General features: G+C 53.1%; 1 protein-coding gene across 1 annotated transcript in view; it reads left to right on the forward strand.

Moving 5' to 3' along the window:
* Nucleotides 1-1,058: 1,058 nt before the first annotated feature.
* The window catches only part of OPHN1 (oligophrenin 1), a 38,284-nt gene continuing 21,422 nt past the window's right edge, over nt 1,059-17,920 (forward strand). The window contains exons 1-8 of the mRNA XM_031062677.1: nt 1,059-1,113; nt 2,265-2,360; nt 6,322-6,383; nt 7,782-7,853; nt 14,559-14,660; nt 15,565-15,675; nt 16,285-16,389; nt 17,327-17,456. Coding sequence (XP_030918537.1) covers nt 1,059-1,113; nt 2,265-2,360; nt 6,322-6,383; nt 7,782-7,853; nt 14,559-14,660; nt 15,565-15,675; nt 16,285-16,389; nt 17,327-17,456 — 733 coding nt within the window. The remainder of the gene's footprint in view (nt 1,114-2,264; nt 2,361-6,321; nt 6,384-7,781; nt 7,854-14,558; nt 14,661-15,564; nt 15,676-16,284; nt 16,390-17,326; nt 17,457-17,920) is intronic.

A 17,920-nucleotide genomic window follows, 5' to 3' on the forward strand; every position in this document is an offset into this window, starting at 1 on the left:
TGCAGCAGCAGCAATGCTGCCCTGTGCATGCACACAGGAGCTCTGTCAGGAGCCAGTGTTCAGCCAGGGCTCTCTACGTGTGGGAGTCGAGTTGTGTTGCTCTGCAGAAGCCTGGTTTCCATTAGGAGCTCCTCCAGAGCCTGCCAAGCACGCAGGGTACGGGCTCACACCCCGCTCCCTCTCTCCCTCCTTCTCTCCTGGGCTGACAGGGACACACAGCACATGGAGACCCTCTGTCCCTGCCAGGTGCCACCCCTGGGACCTGTGTGTGCTGCAGGGTACACTGGAGCTATGTGCTTTGCCACCTGCCCCCAGCCAGCACCCATGGAGGGGACAGACAGACAGACAGAGAGACGGATGCTGGATGGGAGTGCTGCTGCTTTCAGATGGGCTCAAGGACACACACTGGGGCTGGGAGGGGTGTTGGGAGGGAGGGATTGAAAATCACCTGTGACCAGCAGCAGGGGAGGGGCTGGATGGGGCCGCAGCAGCGTCAGGGATGGTGATGGTGACGGGGATTTGCAGGGATGAACAAAGATTCCCCTGAGCAAGGGCTGAATGAGCCTCCAGCCTGGCCTGAGCGAGCACTGGGGCACTGAGGGGGAATTATTTGCTGAGGTTTTCCATCCAGTCAATGACATCGTTCTGTGCGAGAGTTCACCCATTTACGTGCTCCAGCCCCTGGCAGCTGGGGCTAAATAGCGACATTCAGGCCTGAATCTGCCCATTCAGGAGCAAAGGTTTGACCCATCGAGGGAGCTGCTGAACGAGGCTTTTGAGGGAGAAGCAGGGATTGCACTCTGAGCCTGCACTGGGGACCCAGCAGTGCCTGCCCAGGGACCTTGGGGAGGGTCAGGAGCTCCTGACCTGGGGACAGGAAAAGCAGGGCAGTCTGGGGACCTGCCAGTATCCCACACAGGCCATTTGATTTCTTTTCCCCAACATTCAGTTCAATGTTGTCCAATTTTTCTCTCCCCTTCACAGCAGCATTTCAGAGCATCCCATGATTGCCACCACAGTAGTAAGTTTTATTTTCAAATTAAAAAAAAACTCCATCCATGTACACCAAGTTCCTCTATACAGCAATCATGGTGCTGGCTTGGCAAAGCAGTGGTGGGAGCTGGTTGCCCATAAGGTCTGTGCTGTCACATCTTCCCCACTTGTAATTTCATGAATTTCTGCAAGTGCCATCTCTGTGCACTGCCACAAAGGAGTCCAGCCTGGGACTGTGCCCATAGCTGGAGTCCAAATTAGGGGAAGTAGCAATCTAAATCACAGGCTAACATTATTCCTTTGCTTTTCTTTTTGTTGCCTGCATGCTACTCTTTGAGGTCAGGCAAGTGCAGCCTCCTTCTGTTTGTATCTCAGGAATTGCAGCTTTGTGCAGGATGATGTGGTCAATCCAGTGAGTGTGCTGTCCCTGCTGGCCCTGGGTCAGGCTCTGTGCTGGTGTCACTGTCACGTCCCAGGGCCCCTCTGCCAATGCCAGCAGACGCCGTCCAGACACGTCCTGCAGCCACACAGGGTGCAAAGACACAAAGCATCCTTTGGGCCAGAAACTTCTCTGTGAGGTCCAAAAATAATTTGGACTGAGCCACAGGAAACATCAGGCGATTTCTTTGCTTCCAGCCCAAGCTGTTCCTCACCAGCAGGAGCAGCAGGTCCCAGGGCCATCTGTGGGTGCCCAGGCAAGCCCAGCTGAGGCCTCTGGCTCAGCTGTGTGCTCTGTGGCACTGTCCTTCCCTCAGGGCCTGTCTGTGTCCACGACCCCACAGAGGAACAGTTATTTTTAGTCCTGCCTTCTCCCTCACATTTATTTTCTGACTCTACAGATTTTTCTCTCATATTATGAAACAATTTCTGTGAACAGTGGCCAGCCTGTCTGACAGCCCCTGTGCTCCAAGGAGCTGTGCTGGTGCACACAGAGCCCTGGAGTATCTCCTGAATGTCTTCCTGCAGGGAAGTGTCCCTTCCTGTCTGTGGCTGGACACAAGGCCATTGATCAGTTGTTGTACTGTGTGGTGCATCCATTAGTGCTGCAGAAGCTTTTTCAGAGAGAGAAGAAACCCAAATCCAATTCTCTCTGCAGCCTCTGAGGGTTATTAATGCTGCAGCATTTTCTGCAGCGCTGAAATTCCCAATGCCTGTGGATTTTCATAACCACCCTCCTCTGGTCTTGTTCCATTCAGGATAAATTCCTAGGACATGCAGCCTCTGTGGAACAATTGCAGAAACCCACAGCTGATTGCTCTGTCCTTTTCCAGGATACTCCTCAGCAGTGCAGAAGTTCTCCCAGACTCTGCAGTCCTTCCAGTTCGACTTCATCGGCGACACACTAACAGATGATGAGATCAATATTGGTGAGTTCTCTGCTTTTTGAAGCTGATTTCCAGTAATTGGAACAGTCTCCCTCTCTAGGAATTAGCCTGCCTGATGGTTTTTAAGCAGCCTCAGGAGCCAGGTTCCAGGCAGCTCTTCCACAGCTTATTTTCTGAAGTTGAACAGTCACGGGTCGAGTTTCACATTCCCAATTCAGCGGATAATTTGCAGAGGTTTTCCATGGCTCCAGGCCTGCTCCATGCTGCCAGGTGCTGGGGAGGAGGCAGCGTGGTGCTGACCTCTCAGCCAGCCCCTCTTCCCAGAGCTCTGGGAGCCCAGCTCCGTGTGCTCCCCCCGAGCTGCCTTTGCTGTGCTGGAACAAACTGCCCCACGCTGCCCTGCAAGGGCACCAGGCTGCAAACTGCTGGGAAAAAGGGCTGCTGGATGTGTCTCAAATGGAAAACAATGGCCATCTGTGCCCTGGGCAGCCTTGCAGGGCTGCTCCCTGCACATCTGCTTGGGGATTAGTGATCCTGGAGCTGTGTTACATCCCTGCCCTCCCCCAGCTCAGCTTGGGAGTCACTCAGCATCCACAGCCCCGGGGCCTTAATGCCCCAAACCCTGCACGTTTCACATGAATCTGCTCTTGGCTTAGCGAGGTGAGTGCACTCTGTGGGGGTGACAGGGGGCTGCAGGAGGGACAGCAGAGCATCCTCAGCCCCCAAGGTTCTCACCCTGCCCCATCAGACAAAACTTGGGTCACCTGCCTGGGCTGAGGAGCTGGGGCTGCCCACAGGCTCACAGGGCATTCTCCAGGCAGAAGAATTCACAGGGCATTCATGGGGTGGGTCACAAGGCACAGGGTCTTTTCCAGGCTGCTCCCAAGGGCTGCACATAGGGGAAGAAAAGAAAACCAGTTTTTGTCAGGCAGAGGTTGCAGAGTGGCAGCAGTGTGACATTGCTGGTGTCAGAGCTCTCAGCTGCTGTCAGAAGGGGAAGGAAGTAGAGCCTGTTCCTTGGGCTGTTGTATTTAAAGCCACGTGAAGCAGACTGCAGCCTGCCCCTCCAAGGCTTGTTTCCTTTATGGAAAGTCTCTGGGTGAGACCCACTGGAAATGAGTCAGCCTCCAAATGTAATGGCAGCAGAGGTCTGAGCTTCCAAACACACACGGGTCAGGGAGAGGGGAACTCTGCCATGTAAATGCCCCTCCTGGGAGCAGAGGGGTCTGAGGCAAACAGCCATGCAAGGAAAGGAGTGTCCCTCCTCTTGGCTGGAAGGAACAAAGCTCCAACAATCAAGCAAGGCTGCTGGGAATGACAGAGGTTGAATAAAGGGAGTGTGGGATGGGGGAGAGCAAGAGAGCAGATGTAAAACACTCCATGGTGAAAGGAGCGTGTTTCCCTTCAGTTTTGCTGGGGAGGATTTGTTTTGCTTTTTCAAGAAGAGGTCCCCAGCTTCCCTGTGAAGAAGCCTGGGCTGTGTTCCTCCTCCCACCCAAGCCCTGGTGTGCCTGCAGGGGTTGAGGCTTCCTTATTCCTGACACAGCACTGGGGCGTTGACGTCTCCGTAGCAGCTTCCATCTGCCAGGGTGCCAGGGGTCTGCGTGGGAGTGCAGAGCTCATTTCATGTGCAGGGGATGGGAGTGAAGCACAACACTTCCAGGCACTTCTTATGCGCTGCAAGAGAACGTGTTTGGGTTGTAAATAGAGCTAAAGTCACACTGCTCTCTCCTTGTGTGGGCACAGAGCAGCCTGGCACCCGCGCGGGTGGCAGCGGGGACACTGCAGGTGGCAGTCAGGACACTGGGCTGATGTTGTCTGTCGTGAGCAGCACTTTCCCCTGGGCATATGAAAGGTCATGGATGCATGTTACCCCACAGCTGCAGCCCCTCCTGTGCTCCTCCACTGTCACCTCACGGGACACAAATCAGCAGCTCCTGCAGAGGTGGAGGGGGCAATGTGATGGGATGGCATGTTCTTCCCTCCCAGGCACAGGAACCTGGAATCCTGTAAGGATCTTCCTGGAATGCTTCTGGCATTCCCACAGAGTCGCTCTGGCGTCCCAGGTGTGGCTGGGCAGGCTGTGGCTGCTGGTGGCCCCCCTGCTCCACACTGCCCTGCATGGGCTGGCAAACCCTGACCCAGGCCAGTAGCACAGATCCACCCCAGGCACTGCTGGGCTGGCAGCAGGATCTGAGCCTTGTGCGTGCTGCAGGGTCAAACTCAGTGGGCTGTTCTGAGACTGGAGCCAGAAAACGCGTTCCTGGGCTCTTCCTGTAGAGCAAAGGGAAAGAACAGCTAGGGAACATTTCATGCACTGACATATTCCCTGTAAGTTTGGGGCTGGATTCTTTCTACCTGTGATAATTCTTTTCCTGGCTCAGGCCCCTGGTGTCTGTGCACTCCATCATCCTGGGAGCCACAGTGACAGCCACGTATGGCCTTGGTGTGAGCTGTAGGGCCATTGCATTGCTGGGTGCTGGAGCCCTCACTGGAGGAGAGCTCAGAAGCTGCTGACTCATCAGGAAGGTCTGTTGTGCCACTGCAGCTGAGGGCCCGTGTCACAAGGCCTTCCATGTGTCTCAGCAGCTGCAGAATGAATCCTCACACTGGGTTTTAGGACAGGTACTTCTCCCAAGGTGCTGCTGTGGATGAGGAGAGAGGGCCCTCAGCTGGCACAGGGAGCACAGGAGCACCCCCTCCCTGACCTGTGGGACAAGCTAATCCTGTGCCTGCACTGCTGTACAGCTGCTGTGCCCCCCGTGTGCTGCTCTGCCCTGCCCTGCCCAGCAGGGAGGGAGGGTCTGAACTGAGAGCTCTGAGGTCTCACAGAGCCACTCTGGGATGTTCCCACCAGGGCAAGAGGGAGCCTGGGACCCACCAGAGCTGTCCCACGCTGTGCTGAGCAGGCTGGAACTGTGGGAAACTTTCCCAACTAACTCCCAGGTAGCTCCCAGGTGCTCTGGGGTGATCAGGGTGTTCCCCCAGGCAGCCAGCACACAGCCACAGTACCTGCATGGGCAGGAGTTTGCCCAGCCTTGCCTTGCAGCCCAGAGAGAGGGGAGTTTGGCTTGGCACTGTCAGCGCTCTGCTGCTGAGAGGTTTCCTCCCCTGGGACAAATTCAGCCCCTTCCCAACTTCTCCTCTGATGAGCAGGGAGAGGGGCTGCATGTTCCCCCTTGGTGTGGGGTCAGCTGCTCCCACCTAGTCCTTTATCACCCCAGGCTGAATTATTCTTATTTCAGTTTGTTAAAGGAAAGGTTTCATGCTATTTTTATTGTAGTTGGACTCCAACTGCTTATCAATGAGATCTTTTTGTTTCACTGCTGACATTTTGGGGAGTGGTGTCAGTGTCTGTGACCATGTCTACACCTGCTGCCTTTCCTCCTGTACATGGACTTTGTGCTTCCTGGTGCAGCATGTGATCTTTGTCATTCCAGGCCGTTTTCATTTGACACACTTGTCCTGGCCCTGGCAAGCACCTGCAGCTCTTCCTGGGACAGAGGTGGCACCTACAGCTCATCCTGGTGCTGCTGGCAGCTGTCTGGGCAGGCCAGGCAGCCCTGTCCTGCCCAAAGTGGCAGGGCCTGTCCTGCCCTGTGCCACCTGTGTTGCCATCTCTATAACACAATTCCTAATAAAAGCTAATTAACATCCTCTCACCTTCCCAGGGCCTTCACTCCTTCATTGCCTGGGTAGGGGACCCTCCTGTCCCTTGCAAACATAAATACCCCTCCAGGCCAGCCTGCACCTGGCATTGCCTCACTCAGTTTCTGCCAAAAGGAGCCACCTCTTCTTGGTTTTTTGTCACCCTTTAGATGGCCATGCTGGGGGTGCAGCCACATTGGGGTGTCCTGACATGTGTCACACACTCCAGTGCCACATCCCAGCTCCAGTGAGGTGTGTCACACACTCCAGTGCCACATCCCAGCTCCAGTGAGGTGTGTCACACACTCTGGTGCCACATCCCAGCTCCCCTGACCAGCCTCTTCTTCTCTTACAGCCGAGTCCTTTAAGGAGTTTGCAGAGCTGCTGCAAGAAGTGGAGCTGGAGAGGTCCATGATGGTAAGGAGATGGGAGCTGGGCTCTGTCATTCCTGAATGCCAAATCACAGCCTCAGCCCCATGTGCCTCTGTGTCAGGCTTCTCAGCAGAGGGAAGCTGGGAGCACTGGGAATGTGCTCTGTGCTCATCTGTCCACGGTCCCTGAGCATGGGCAGGCACAGCAATGGGTGTGGGGGGCTCTGGCTCTCCCAGGCAGCTCGGGCAGGCACAGAGCCCCAGGCCCTGCAGCTGGAGGGGCTGCTCACCAGCTGCTTCTGTGGGGAAACCAAGGGTTAAAGAATCAGAAGTGGTTTTGCTCAGTTTTTGCTGGGTGCAGGAAGGCAGGTGTCCCTGAGCCCATCAGTGCTGGTCCAGCTCCTGCAGTACAATGCACTGCCATCAGCTTCCTGCTGCCATGTGCCCTCAGCTCTCCAGGGCTCCTCCAGAGCCAGTGCTGGCTTCCCATTTCACTCCTAATTCCAGGAAAATCATGAAGGTTAGGCTCGGTGGAGAGCTTGCAGCGTGCCAGGAATGTGCTGCTTGGCTCTGCCTTCCCCTGCCTCGTGCAGCAGCAGGAGCTCCTGCCAGGCTGGGCCAGAGGGTCCACAGGCAGGCAAGGAACAGCAGGAAACCAGGAAAGCACTGAGATACTTCTTTATTATGAATTACATCCCAGGTATAGTGGCTCCTTTGGCAGTGGGGGCAGCAGTGGAAGGTGTTGTTTCAGGGGTTATGGGCACTGTCCAATTTTCAAACTTGGGTTTTTTTCCCCTCTTCTTGCAGGATCAATTCTGTTTTACAGCAGCTCCGTCAGGAGGTTTCACACTCACTGTGTTCATCAGCTTTAACTTCCCTGAGGGGCTGTGCTGTGTGGTGTCCTGTCCCCTTCTGTCCCCCTCTCCCTTCTCTGGGGTGTGGGACAGAGCCTGTCAGGGAAGTGGGGATGGGAGCAGACAGCAGGCTGGTCCCAGTGCCAGGCTGGAGCTGGAGCCAGTGGTACAAACTGGGATGAGCTCACTTTCATGTGGATTCATGGTGAAGGTGTGCAGAGCACCACCCAGGAAAGATCTCTGAGATGTGAGACAGGAGTGGAAGAGACACAGGCAGGCTTTCCCTTTTCCCTAGCTGTTCTGAATCTCGAGACAAGGGAACTTCATCCTTTATCTGAGGTGGGGGACACTCCCTGTCACCCCCAGGATGTCCCCAAAGCTCCTGGGATGTGGTTGGGGTTTGCTGTGTGTCACCCATGGGGACAAGCAGGTACAGATGGTTTAAGGGAATTCACCTACAGAAAGAGATGAAGTTTCCAGTCAAAAACATTAAAATCTCAGAGCTCTTGGCTTCTAGCCCTGTTCAGCCTCTGTTTAGGAGAAAATTGATCCGTATCCTGCAATTAAAATGCTTTTTCTTTGCACTGTAGGTGCAGAATGCGAGTGATTTGCTGATCAAACCTTTGGAAAACTTCCGGAAGGAGCAGATAGGGTTCACCAAGGTAAGGCTTGTTTGTTTGTTTTCAGTGTAAACAGATTTGTTTTCTGTTACTGTCTTTGAATTCAGATTTTTTCTCCTGTTGTTGTTAACAAGCAGTCGCTCCACTGCATTCTGACTTCAGGCACTCAGAAACTCCCTGTTCAATGCTGGCTTTCAGCTGCTGGCATGAGGGTTCGTGCTGTGACTTTCAGTCTGATTTTTCAATCCTAAGAGTCTCCAAAATCTTTTCCTGAATTCTCTGGGTTCTCTCCTGGCCTGATTCCAGCACTGCCTCTGTCCTGAGCAAGGAGTGCTTGTTTCAGCCAGGAGATCTCCTTGCTGCTTTACCCCCTCTCTCCTTTGTTCAGTCAGTGCTGTTGAAAAGAAAATACTTTCTGCAGAGAAGTGTGTGGTGGAGTGGGAGGGAGGAAGGGAAGGAGGGAAAGCAGGAGAGGCCAGCAGGCAGAACCTGATTATAGTCACAGGGCTTTTGTTATGAAATATTTACATAAAGCATCAAATGAGTCTTTCAGATGGACCAAACTTTTAAAGAAACAAGCTATAAAAAGCAAATTCTCCACATGTGGAGCACAAAAGATCATTTTTCCCTTGTCTGCTATCAAGAAATCCAGGTTCCATGTTACTCAGCGGCAGCTTAAAATGGGGCTGGCTCTGGCCCAGCTCTGAAATGGAGATGTTTTGGAGAACACTTGAGGCTTGGATTCAGCCCAGCCCATCTGGAGGCTTTGACTTTTAATAAATACAGGGTTTGAGAAGAGATACTTGATGGCCCTCCTGCCCTCTGCCATGCCCTGAGGGCTGGTGTGTGGAGCCCTCTGAAGAGCTGCAGCCACGAGCATGGCACAGGTGCTGCCCACAGCCCCTGCCCTCGTGTCCTTCAGGCTGGTTTTGTCCCAGAGAGCCCTTAAAGTGTGTAAGGGCCACTCTGCCCCCAGCCCAGAACGTGCTGTGCCCCGAGAGCTGAGCTGGCTGCACGCACAGGCCTGTGCCCATGTCCTGCTCCCTTCCTTGATGGCTGGCACGGGTCTCAGCAGGGCTGGTGCCACAGCCCCAGCACTGACACAGATTCACCTGGCAGCCTGCAGCCCTTCCTCAGTCCCTGTGCATGGGCAGTGCTCCAGGTGGAAGGGGGTGTTGCAGGTGGCTCAGCCATTGGAGTTTGGTTTGGGGTTTTGTTTCTTGTGAGGAGCATGAGCTGCAGAGGCTCCAGGGCACTGTGGTGGGAAGAGGGCTGTGCTGTGGCTCCATGCAGGAGCTCACAGGACAGCACCCTGCACCGTGCCAGGATCCAGCTGTGCCACGCTGACAGGGATGCACAGGGAGGTACCCCTGTCCCCAGTGCCACCCCAAAGCCTTGAGAAGGTGCAAGTTTGGAAGTGAGCCCCAGCCACTCCAGCCCCTTGTCCTCAGCTCTGATGCTTCCCTGACAGCAGCCACACTGCTGGTGGGCTGCACCCTCAGGTGTCACCCTGGGCACAGAGCCTTCCTTCACCTGCCAGCCTGCAGAGCATCTCTGGGTCATCCCACCCAGGAGCAGGACAGGGGAAGTACAAATGAGGCTCCTCCTTTGTGCTCTGTCAGTGTGGGTTCCTCCCATTGCTGCTGGGTCTGCCATCAGCCCATGGACCCTTTCTGATCTGCACCAGGGGCAGAAGCCCAGGCCAGGCTGTGGAGCAGCCTGGAGACATGACACAGGGAATTTGTGCCCTCTGCTCCGTTTCCGTATTTTGGCAGCGTCGCCTTCTGTGAGATGTTTTCTGTTCCCTGTGCGAGCTGCTGCAGCCAAATAGGAAGAGCCCTTGAATCGAGGCTTTGTGATGCCTCTGGCTGGAGCACAGCCAGTCTGACCAGCACATCTGAGTCTGCATTCAGCCCTTCTGCCGGCAGCAGGGGAGTCTCCTTGGGAGGCTGTGCTGGCACACAGGGCAGCCCCCTCCAGCCGCTCCCTCCCACCACAGCCCAGGGTCACTGCTTCTCCTGGGACCTGCTGTCACTGTGAGTGACACTGCAGAGGTAAAAGGGAGGCTCTGGGACCCCCTGAGCTGACCCATTTCCCAGCTCTGGCACTCCTGGCAGGGGCTGAGTTTGGGAAGGAGCTGGTGCATATGGACGTCCCATCCCTCCCTCTCCAAGCCCTGGGGCTGGGACCCTTGGGGAAGAACCTGGCCACACTTACTGAGCTGAGGAGGATTTGAATAAAAAAGTTTAATTCCAGTTTCACTTGGAAGGAGACAGCTTTAAAAAAAAACAAAACCACAAAGCTAACCAAAAAAATCAGAGGGAGAAGCTTGTTGGGATGTACTGTAAGGGCAAGAGGAATGCTGAATAGCTGCAGTGTTGGTCAGAATTTCTTCCATAGGAGATAACATATTCCTAAAAGGTTTTAGTAAATTCTGTTATTAATTTCATTAATCATAATTTTAAAAGAAAGGGAGGTTAATAACTTCTACTTGCTTTCATCTCTGGAGGAGCAGGGCCTAAGGAGCATTTGAGAGAAAGCAGTGGGTGAGGGAAAACACCAGGATGAACTGAGTGTGCTTTGATAGAACTGCTCTTTCTACACCCCTCGACTTTTTAGAAATCTGTTTTTGAATTAACTGCAGATGCCTCTTAAAAATGAGCTATGATCATCCTGTATCCGCTGTTCTTGCACCCAGACCCCTCAGGTGTGCACGGAGGTGGGGGCTCCCAGCAGGAAAAGTGTGTTTGATTCCTTATGGAGAGGAGAAGAGGCCCAAAAGCTCGGCTTCTCACCTGCCACTCACTCCACCTCCCTGAAAATGGGAATTTCAGAGGATCCTAATTAGCAATGAATGGTTAAGGGGGAGTTTTGGCAAGTCTGTTTGCCTTTTTCCCCTGATGAGCTGGACCTGAGGCTGCTGAGGGGCTCCAGTGTCACCCCTGCTGTCAGTCAGGGTGTGGGCAGGACCTGGCACACACAGAGCAGCCAGAGCCTCAGCAGGCAGGCAGTGCTGTCCCAGGGGCTGTGCCATTCCTGGGCACAGCAATGCCTGCCAGAGCTCCCAGCACAGGGCTGTGCCATTCCTGGGCACAGCAATGCCTGCCAGAGCTCCCAGCACAGGGTGATGCCATTCCTGGGCACAGCAGTGCCTGCCAGAGCTCCCAGCACAGGGTGGTTCAGAGCCCCCTCCTGCCTGCCCTCGCTGGGATCTGCTCGGTGTCTCACAGTGAGCAACAAAGGGAAGGTGGGTGGTGCCTCTTGGCAAACCTTAATGCAAACGTGGTGCTGCCCTTTGATGAATATTCATGAGGAACTAATTTGTGCTCGTGTTTCCAGATTGTGCTTCAGTCTGGGTGATTTTTTGTGTTGGTTTTTTTTTTTTTCTCTGTCTTGGCTTGCTCTGGTCAGCAGGCAACTCAGAAGGATTTGTAGGTCGTCCTTCTGCTGTTCAGTTATGTGCTGATTACCAGAGTGGGAATGATTGGCCAGCTCCCTCTCAGTGGCCCAAAATGCCACACTGCGCTGTGGTCCTGTCACACACATGGGTCTGTCCTGGACATCATTCCCAGTCCCTTCAATCCCCAGAAAGAGCTCAGTGCTCCATGTCCCCAGTGTGCCCCTGCCTGCCTTGGGTGCTGCCAGAGGAGGAGGCACTCCCCAGAGTAGTTCCTGTGTGTCTTCCCAGCTCCTGCTGCAGAAGGAGCTCCCCTGCTCTCCCAGGCTCTTCCTTTCTCTTCCCCAGTCTTTCCTCGAGCAGAGGTGACCCCTCTTCCTCAGAACCCGCCATGTCTTCCCACAGGGAGCTGCCCACCAGCTGGTGACAAAGCTGCAGCCTGGTGGTTTGTGGTCTCCCTGTGGCTGCAGGCTGTGGCCTCCTGTGGCCATCTGTGTGGGCACCACAGCCACACACAGCTCGTGGTCTCCTCCATGGGCTCTTGTGGGAGGCACCACAGCCTCCCACAGCAATGTCACCTCCCCTGGGGACAGGCCAGGAGCCACGTGCTGCCAGGCTGCTGCATCCAGAGGCACATCCCCCTGCCCATGGGCTCTGCCATGCCTGGCCATGGCAGCACCAGGCTCTGGTGCTTCCCTTGCCCTGTGCTTCCCACAGCTCCTGGCTGTGCCCGTGTTCACAGGGGTCTGAGGATGAGGGAAGAGATGAGGATCTGACTCCATGTTTCAGAAGGCTGATTTATTATTTTATGATATATATTACATTAAAACTATCCTAAAAGAATAGAAGTAAAGATTTCATCAGAAGGCTGGCTAAGAATAGAGAAAGAAAAAATGATAACAAAAGCTTGTGACTCGGACAGAGATTCCGAGCCAGCTGGACTGTGATTGGCCATTAATTAGAAACAACCACACGAGACCAATCACAGATCCACCTGTTGCATTCCACAGCAGCAGACAACCATTGTTTACATTTTGTTCCTGAGGCCTCTCAGCTTCTCAGGAGGAAAAATCTTAAGGAAAGGATTTTTCAGAAAATATCATGGCTACACCTGGCACAGGTGAGCAGCCTCCCAGGTGGAGAGCAGGAGAGGTTGGTCCCAGCTCTGGCCTGCAGTGTGGCTGTCTTCCCTGGTGGCCTCTCCACAGGGTGGGGACAGCTGAGTCGCCTAGGAGTGCTGCTTGCAGGTGGTGAGAGGCAGGAGAGAACTCCTGGAGTGAGCTCCAGCCCCATTGCTGCTGCTGAGGAGCAGGGATGGCACCATCCCTGTGCTGCCACCACCACCTCTGCATGCCACCTTGGTGGAGACAGTGGAGCTCTTGGTTGGCTTTGCAGCTACCTTTCCATGGCAGCACCTGCTTTTCTATCTCAGGACGTGCTGCTGGCACAGCCATCTCCTCTGAGATGTGAGGAGTGCTGTGCCTGCAGCCCCACAGCTCTGCTTCCCTGCACTTCTGTGGCCTTGGGGCTTGGAGGCTCTCACTGGGGAAATGGAAACAAGAAAAGCTCCTGGCTGCATTAGACAGGGCATTAATGGCACAGACAGCCCAGGAGTTTGACCCTACAGACACAGGAACTGCTGCTCCACAAATGCTTTTGCTGCTCTGGGTTTGGGGTTGCTGGTCAGGGCCTCAGTCACGAGGATGGTGGTTTGTTTTGCTCGTCCTTCCTGGCCTCAGCCCTGCAGTTGCTGTGCTGCTTAAATTAGGATTCACACTTGGAGGAGTCCCTCTTCCTCTGGATTTGGTGTAGATGTCTCTGTTCTGATGTTTGAGGCTGCTAACACAGAGTCACAGCACCTGACATTGCAGGGGGGGATTCCAGAGGATGCATTTCCCTTCAGGAGTCCTGTAATTCCAGGCTCTGCACAGCAGGATATGCAATTGCTGAGGTGAAAAGGTTCGCTGGGCTAAGCCTGCCCTGCTCCAGACACTTACACATAAGCAGGGGCTGGTGCCACTTCCTCATGGTAACTGTGCTTTCACTACAGCCATGGCAGGACTCTTGTGGGGAGAGAATCCTCTTCCCTGGAAGGCAGCTGCTAGGAAGGCTTGTTCCTATTATTGGGAGCCACCTGTGCTAAGCCCAGGGGTTTTGGGAGCCCCCAGGCATCCTGCTGCAGGGCATCCTGACAGACAGATGGAATAGGCTGTGCAACTGGAACAGGGAAGCAAAACTTCAGGCAGGGGAAGCTGTGGTCACTACTGGATTCAGGAGGAAAGTTCCTGATACCCAGCAGTCTGGCAGAGCCCATCTGCTCTGGCTTGTGGTGGCACTGGTGTATGCTTGCTTATGCCATGCATTTGTGAGTGGGGGCAACAGGATTTCAGGGCTTTCAGGAGATAGATATTGAAAGATGTCAGTAATTCCCCAGGAAGCTGGAACTGCTTTCCACTTTCTTGAACTTTCCAAAGCCAGACAGAAGATCTGGGTATCCCATACACACCTGCACTGTGTGTACACCAGCTCTCAACTGCTTGGACCTGGCACTGAGGCGGCTGCCAGGCTGGAATTTCCTGATTTCAGTAATTTAGTTGCCTCCCAGGAATCCCTGATATGTCAGATACCATCTAAAGTGGGTATTTGTCAACTTAGCCCCTACTCTGGTTGTTTTGTGATTGCCAGTGTCACAGTCAGTGCAGGCAGGAGCTGAGAGCCTGGTGCTCAGTCCTGCTGCTCCCTCCTGCTCTCAGGGGTTCCTTCTTGGGTGTCTCTGTTTGCTGCTCTTGCTCATTTGTGCTCTCTTTGCAGCACTGCTGAGGCAGATGAGGATTTCCTGCCTGCTTGTTGACCTGCCAGGCTTCTGCTTTCTTTCTGGTACTCTCAGAAACAAATGATAAACTCTTTAGAACAGAAAGTTGCCAAAATCTAATGAACCTTTTCTTGACCTTGCTGTGCCTCTGACATTGCAGTGTTTGCCCAGTTGTTTCTGGGCTGTGTGAGCAGCATGTCAGGAGATGGTGAACAGGTTTTTGATGCATGAGCACATCTTCAGTTTACTGGATATTGAAGAGATTGAGAGCAGGGCTTTTGCCATGATGTTGGCATGAAAAAATACTTCTTGTGCCACAGAGTATTGCTAGGTTGGGTCTTGAGGTGTAATTGCATCCAAGGTAGGCAAGGGGCTGTGAAATCAGAGCAAATGAGAAGTGGCCTTCTGTTCTCTGGCTGGGTTGACCAAAATTTGTCCATGGGAATACAGAATTGCACAAAGAATCTCAGTGTTGATGCATGTTCTTATCTGGAAAATGCCAATAACTGGTTCTGCTTCAACCTCTTTGCATCTACAGGAAAGAAAGAAAAAGTTTGAGAAGGATGGTGAGAAGTTTTACTCTATGCTGGATCGCCACTTGCATTTGTCTTCCAAAAAGAAGGAATCTCAGTTACAGGAGGTGTGTATGGAATTTTTCTCAGAGTTAGGTCCAGAAGCAACAGCACCAACTGCTCTAGGTCTTAAAAAAAGGGAGAGGAATCATCCCTTCAAGTAACCAATTGAAACTGATAATCAATTAAATCTACCCAAAGCCTGAGTTCTCTGTGAGATCAGGGAAATCAAGCTCATAGTTCTCCTGTATCTGTTGGATGCTGGGAGTGGCTTCAGACATTGTCATTGCTTGTTGTCACCTTGATGGGGAAGGGCAGTGACCAGTGGCACTGGCACAGCTGGGGGCTGGCCCCCCTTTCACCTGGGGAGGTGCTCTGGCTGAAAAGTAATTAGTTATTATTCCTTTTGCTGGCCTGGTGTCCTGCCTTGCTGCTGGTGCTTTTGGGTGGCTGTGGGGGCAGGCAGAGGAGGGGGGCTCCTTCCAGCTGGTGCTGCTGCAGGCATGTTGCAGCAAGGAAGGAAAGCCAGCTGTTCCAGCCCAGAGCAGCTGGATCTGGTCAGATCTGTCAGACCAGTTGTCAAATCAACCTACGAGCATCTCTGCAAGGCAGACTGTGTGTGAGCTCATTGTGTGCTCCTGCCACTGCTGCAGCTCCAGAGCTGCTGGTTCTGGGACACAGATGGAGTCAGGCCTTGTCAGGAGAAGAGGTTTGTGCTAAAGTAATAAAAGAGCTTTGGGAAAGCCTTTTCCTTGCAGAGTGAGAAGGAGTTTTGGATCCTTGAATGAAAGGGAGCCAGAAAAGGGCAGACTTAAAAGAATATCCAATGTTCCAGCTCACAGCTAGGCTGGACACTAGGCAGGTTTTTAGTGAGGACAGAACCATGTGTGGGCTGACAGACAAAAGTGAGTCAAATATTTTCAAACTACATGTGATATATTTTCTTTTTCCACCTTTCCTTCTTTCTTCTAGGCTGACCTTCAGGTGGACAAAGAGAGACACAATTTCTTTGAGTCCTCCCTTGAATATGTGTACCAGATCCAGGAAGTACAAGAAAGCAAGAAATTCAGTATTGTGGAGCCGGTAGGAGCTTCCTTTTCTCTCAGTCTCATTGGCTGATGCTCAGATGTGCTGGCAGGGGATGAGCTGCCAGGTTGGATTAGGTCCTGTGGGGCTGGAGCACTGTGAAACCCCAGTCCTGTGGATCTTCTGGCTGTCTGTGGATCCTGAGGGACAGGTTGGACACTGTACAGAGCTACAGGTCTTGTTATGACTTATCTTGCCCCCTCTGGGTTTGGTGAGTGCTGTCTGTCTGCAGAGGGACAGAGGTGTTACCTGCCCAGCCTGGCCTGCCGGGTCCCAGACTGTGGCTGAGTGCAGGGACCCTGCCCTGGGTGGTGGCTCTGCCCCAGTGCCAGCTGCAGTGGGGTGTGGGATCCTGTGGATGATCTCTGCACATCTGCTCTGGGTCTCCCTGCAGGGTCTTTCATTCTGGGTGTTTTATACAGACAGATGTGAGGCTGATAGCTTGAGCTTTAGGGACACTGTGGTAGATAAGCCATACCAAGGCTGGCATTCCAAAGTTGTGAGGAAAAAGTAATTTAATATGTAATTTCTGAAACCCCACACTCTGTCCATCTTTCCTTCCATTATAAACACAGAAGTTCAGTGTGTCCCTTCCCTCCATTGCAGGTGCTGGCATTTCTTCACAGTCTCTTCACTTACAACAACCTGACAGTGGAGCTGACACAGGATTTCCTCCCATACAAGCAGCAGCTCCAGCTCAGCCTGCAGAACGTGAGTCCCTGCCCAGCTGAAGGACTTTTCTGTGTGACTTCTGTTCTCATTTGTATTTACACACCTCTGATGGCAAGGTCTTTCCACCCAAGCAGTCTGGCCATGTTTGCATTGTTGCAGATACAGTTATTTCCTTCTCAGTTCACATGGGTTTTCCCCTCTTTTCATGGGACAGTTTACAGGTCTATGAAATTGTTTTCTCTGGAACGGGCCACTGCAGTTGCATCATTTAACCTGGTGCATAAACAAGCCTGAGATTTTCTTTCAATCAAGAGATTGAAATTGTACTCTAGGAAGGCCTCTAACCTTGATCTTAATGGTGCTGGCTTCCTGCAGGCTTGCTGCATGCTTTGGTAAGCTCCTCTGCTGGCCAAGTGTGCTCATGGGGTAGAATATGACTCCTGTCTTTATCTTCAGTCTTTCCTGACTGGCCTTCATTTCTGTGGAACAGCAGCCATAAATCTGAGCCAGGATGGTTTTGCTGCTGGCTCACTAATTAGTCCAAGTAGTATTCCATCAAAATGCCTGGATTTTGTACCCCTGTTGATGTGACTCTTTCATGCTAAGCACTGTAGCATGATCAACACCTTTGGGAGGAGAATACCCCTGTTACCTGAGCAATGGTGTGAATGGGAGCTCCTCTGCTCCAGCCAGCCTTGAAATGTGCTGAAATTCCTTAATTAAGGGAACAAGTGGCCTCCCAGCATTGGCCCTCCAGCACCATCTCTGCACATGATGTGTCTCTTCAGTCAACCCTTAGAGCTCAGTGGTTCTTACAGCCAGTTTCCATGTGGATTTGTGGAGTGGTTTCCATGTTTTGTACCTTGGGAACAGATTGATTTCTGCAACGGCGCCTCAGATTTATCTAGGACTAAATAGCCTGCAGCTCGCTTTTTGCTCATGTTCAAATATGCTTCTGTTTGTTTTCTGTTCCCAGACAAGGAATCACTTTTCCAGCACGCGGGAGGAGCTGGAAGATCTGAAGAAGAGGATGAAGGAAGCACCCCTAACCTGCAAGCTGCCTGGGCAGCCCACCATCGAGGGCTACCTGTACACTCAGGAGAAATGTAATGGCTTTGGGATGCAGCTGGGTGTAATAGGGAACAGGGCTGCCCTGACATGACCCCCTGCTGCTGGGTGTCACCACAGCCAGGCACAGCATGCCCAGGGTGTCACCTTCTGCCACTGCTGAGGTGTCACTGCCTGCAGTGCCTGGGGAAGCACTGGCAGCCTCAGCTGGCAGCGCTGTCAGCAGTGGCACAGAGCTCTGTCCAAGTGACATATCTGTGACAGCACAGGGCTAATTGCCCTGCGCTCTGATGAGATGGGATTTATGACTCCAGAGCCTGGAGCTCTGGCAGGCTCTGCCTTGGCTGTGTTTTACCAGGATGAATCTGGTGTCCTGCCCAGCCTCCCTCTGGCAGCCTCTGTGAGCAGCTGAGCACAGCCGAGGTGGAACCAGTGCTGAGTTAAGCTGCTGAGAGCAAAACTTGTAATTCTGAGCAGAAGAAAATCAGACCAAATACAGCCT

This window comes from Geospiza fortis, unplaced genomic scaffold, assembly GCF_000277835.1.
Source record: "Geospiza fortis unplaced genomic scaffold, GeoFor_1.0 scaffold874, whole genome shotgun sequence".
NCBI classification, from domain to species: domain Eukaryota; kingdom Metazoa; phylum Chordata; class Aves; order Passeriformes; family Thraupidae; genus Geospiza; species Geospiza fortis.